Raw genomic sequence first — 4,490 nt, forward strand, 5'->3', positions numbered from 1 at the left:
TTTGCAAGATCCCAAAGTCTTGGTAATAGTACTAAGGTTGATAATTCATTATCAACTAACAGGGTTTGTAGATTCCAGAGGTTTGAGAAAGATGAAGGCAAAGATTTAACTTCTGACCCAATTCTTACGAACCTCAAATGATTCAACATGCCTATTTCATTCAGCAAAGAATCTTTCACCATCATAAAAGAGGGATCCAGGCTCAACACTCTAAGAAGCCTCAAGTGTCTTAGGTGACATGCATCAGAAAGACGATTTTCCATCTTGTCTCCACTTATCAACAAAGAATATAGGTGTTTACCCGAATGCCTTTTCTTTTTTGAACTGAACAGGACGAAATTGTTAGGCGCAAAGTGCTCCTTATTAAAATTAAAGCTTACCATACGTGGCATCAAATCTGAAGAAGAAGATGGATCACTTGAACTTATCTGCTCAAACAACTTTTCCTCTTTTGCTTTTATCAAACAAAAGTCGTGCACAAGATCATGTAGTTGGCAAGTCGGGTAATGACCTATCTCATTGAAAGCAATTACCAAGCTACTGGAAATTAAATTATCCAAATAAATTTCCATCACTTCTTCCAAACTCTTCATCCCTGTCTGTTCAACAAGCACTTCAGCACGCCAATATATTTGCAACAGATCTCTGTTGATTTCTGTGTCATTTGGAAAACAGGCAAGGTAAATTAAGCATGGCTTCAGCTGATAAGGTAAATGGTCATAACTTAATTCTATAACCTTCATCACATCCACTTCACTGCTCAAAATAAAGGAATTCAAATTATTTCGAACTTCAAGCCACACAGTCTTTTTCTTTTCCCTCTCAGCAATGACTCCAGCAATCAGATCAACCACCAACGGAAGTCCTTTACAATTTTGGGCTATTTCCTTTCCAACTTCCAGTAGTTCATCAGGGCAACTCTCATTTCCAAATGCCCTTTTCTCTAATAACTCCCAACTTTCTTCTAGTCTTAGCAATCGTAGGTTAAGAGGATCAGTGTTGCGTTTTCCATGCAAAGACACTTCCTTTTGTCGAGTCGTCAAAATAATTCTACTTCCTTTCTCAACTTCAGGGAAAGGTCTTGTTAAATCATCCCATGTAGTAGTATCCCACACATCATCTAAAACAATTAGGTACCTCTTTCCATACAATTGTTTCCGCAGCTTATCAGCAACATCAATATCCTCACCGAACTTCAAATCCGAGCCAGTAACTTGATTAAAAAGTTTCACCATCAACTTCTTCTCATCATATTCTTGGTCGACTGTGCACCATGCACGAAGGTCGAAATGACTACAAACTAATTCGTCATTGTATACTTTGTATGCCAAAGTTGTTTTGCCCGAACCCGGCATACCAGTGATTGAAATGACATCAAGATCTTTCTGCCCGCTGGTGAGCTTACTAATTAACCAGTTTGTCTCCTCCTCAAAACCTACAATTATTTTACCAGCCGTCAATGACTTGCTTTCAACTGTCTTCTTGGTAGAGTTTACTACAGTGAGGCTCCTGTTCTTGGGTATCTTCTCAGATATATTGGAGACTTCTTCTTTGATAAGCTTGATCTTTTTTATGGTGATGGGAAGTGAGAATATAAGATGTAACAGACCATTATCTCGAACAATAATTGAATCAATGACATGTTTTGCCTCATATGCCACATCGAAAATATGTGCCCAGAGATCCTTATTCAATCCTTGCTCAACATTCACGAAGAACGATCTTATGAATTCGAGGGCTTCTTTCACCAGTCTAATGTCATCCTTTATCAAAGTAATTGAATAAGCATTGGAATCTAGAAAATAATTCAAGTGGATGAGTAGAAGATGCATGAAGAGCAGTCCATCATTCATAGGGAAGCAACATTGAAATGAGTCCGGGGCTTTCAGATAAACGTGTCCAAGATCTTCCTTGAGGAGTTCAATTTTTTCTTCCAGCAAGTCTATAGTTGCACGACTTGTTTCATCAATACTCTCTTCATTCCTTGATTTTTCTTCTAAGTCACGAACAAGAGTTGATACCTCCCTGATAAGTGCTCCAACACGTGCCAAAAGATCAAATAATTTGTCATGATGAATCAAGTCCTTGGGCACATCCGTAAGAATAATTAATAGGAACTCTATCATGACATGAATGTTTCGAGCCCCAGATGTGCTAGGGGTAATAACAGTTACCATGTTCTCTTGTAGATGAATCAGATATTCTCTATGAATATCCGGGGAGATTTGCAGGAGATGCTTAATGAAGAGTCCAACTTCTGCTGAAGTTGAAGCTTTCAAATTTGTATAACATATTTGCATCACCTCCAGTTCAATTGGAATAATCTTCATGAGTAGATGTGCAAACTTGATGAGTCGAGAGTCTCCATCAAGTTGATCATGCCAAAGGAAGAGTCCAACTCTCTCAGAAATGAGTTGAAACTGAGGCAAGACATACTGAACAATCTCGTGCTCAATGCAACCATTCACTATCAACCCATGGAAATCTTTCATGTTGCCACACACTTTCTGAAGAATCTCATACCAAGTCTCCAATGGATAAACCTGTTCAGCACGATACTTGCATCTATGATAATGATTATGCAGAAGGAAGTTCAACTGCTCGTCAGTCATCATGGCACTTGATGTAGAGTGATGACACGAGCTGATACAATCATCGATAAATCCATGAGGCTAGGAAGGACATGATCCATGTTGTGTTTACACCTGACGTTGCTGTCAACATCATCCAAAATTGGTCGAAGCAGATTGTCAACCCATTGTCTTGCAAGTCTCATTTTATCATCAAACTCTTCCAAATCACAGTGATAAAGCTGGATGTACGTACAAACAAATGCCAGCACCGGTTTCAGCTCTTCAATTTGATCGGCTATGTCGACAGAATTTTGATCTTCTTCATTCTTTAAACTCTCCAAGAAATCCAGAACGTTGACAACGTCCTTGTGAAGAGCAGAAAATGACACCTGCCAAATGACCAAATATTATATCAAAATTTTTGCAGTGAACATATATAACATGCAACATTTACTCTATACAGGCAACCAACACATGCACATGTATTTTGTATGAATTTGATGTTATCTATCTGACCTAATACTTCATCCAAAATTATCGGATACTTGTTACATGCTTTATCTTCTACGGAAAAAATTCAAATAACACAAATCAAAATAATTGGAAAAGGTCCAAATATACTATAAGACTAGGACCAAATATACCCGTGGAGTAACACCAATGCCTCCAATATACCCTTTCTGACAAATGGAAGTGAAATAGTAGATGTTAAAGTTATTTTTCTATTTTTATTTTTTGTTAAAACAAAAGCCACATGGATTTAATTGAAGGAAAATTGGCCACAATTACCCCGACTACTTTAAAAACTTATATACATCAAATCTCCATCTTACAATAATCTGAACAAAAACTTGAAAATTTTAGTGTATTGTATTTTCATTATAATTAACACATAGTTCAATGACTTAAATGTGACAAAAGTTTAATTTTATGACTATACTGATACAAGAAGTAAAGTTAAGTGATTTTAGTGAGTCAAAATTATTTATATAAGTAACTAACTAATAGATACATACATAAGTAAAGTTCAGTGAACATTACATGCCTCAAAATTATTTGCTTTCCCTTTCTCTATTTCTCCTTGTTTGTCCATGATTGTAAGTGTCTTTCAAGTTTCACTAGCCAAAATCTCCGGATCTGAAGTATAAAAAATGATAAAAACTTCATCAGGTGAAAAAAGAAGAAGCATAAAATTAATTTCGTAGTAGATAAAAGTGTCTTTCAAGTTCCTTTCCTTTGAAATTCTCAGGATCTGACGTATAAAATGTAGATATGAAAGTTTATCAGTTGAATAAAGTAGCAAAAAATATACAGATATAAATAAGTAAATAGTATTATGCATTTAATTTCTCAAATTTTTCTACAAATCTTAATACCAAAATTAAACAAACTAAGTTTATTAGATACTAAGGTAGGGGTTAGATATGCGCACACTTTATCCTCTCCTGATCCACTTTGTGGAATTAGATCGGGTATATTGTTGTTGTATATTATTACAACAACAATATAAATATTGAAATTGAAAATATTTCATGTGTAGTATAAAAGAGAATATTGTATGTTATGCTAGTTATAAAGATATAATTCTAATGGTAATAGCTTGGTTTCTCTATCTCTCTCTATGCTATTGCTACAATTTTAGATTTTTTTTTTTAAAACATGGACAACGACAGCAATGATATTAATCAATACAGATAAGGATTACCACGCAATTAGATATTTCAATTCTTCTCTTAACCGATTCATCTGATTTTTCTTCTGATTAAGCAATGTTCTATATTTGATATTATAATCCAAAATTTAGCAAGAATAACTGATCAACCACTTGGAAATTAGAATAAAACAGACTGTTCTTTTGTTGAGAAAAAGTTAAGAGTGAAAGGAAAGGTTGAGAATTATGACATTCCACCCCAATTT

At 35.1% G+C, this 4,490-nt stretch overlaps 1 protein-coding gene across 1 annotated transcript; it reads right to left on the reverse strand.

The window, feature by feature from the left end:
* Positions 1-5: 5 nt before the first annotated feature.
* LOC124892337 (putative late blight resistance protein homolog R1B-23) lies at positions 6-4,465 on the reverse strand (the record flags this gene model as incomplete). The annotated part of the gene is made up of 3 exons (XM_047403649.1): positions 3,619-4,465; positions 2,711-2,962; positions 6-2,672 (listed from the first exon to the last, which is right to left on the reverse strand). Coding segments are annotated over exons 1-3 (2,967 nt in total), but the record flags the coding sequence as incomplete, so codon positions are not given.
* Between the last annotated feature and the right edge of the window lie 25 nt (positions 4,466-4,490).

Source organism: Capsicum annuum, unplaced genomic scaffold (genome assembly GCF_002878395.1).
Source record: "Capsicum annuum cultivar UCD-10X-F1 unplaced genomic scaffold, UCD10Xv1.1 ctg4619, whole genome shotgun sequence".
Classification (NCBI taxonomy): domain Eukaryota; kingdom Viridiplantae; phylum Streptophyta; class Magnoliopsida; order Solanales; family Solanaceae; genus Capsicum; species Capsicum annuum.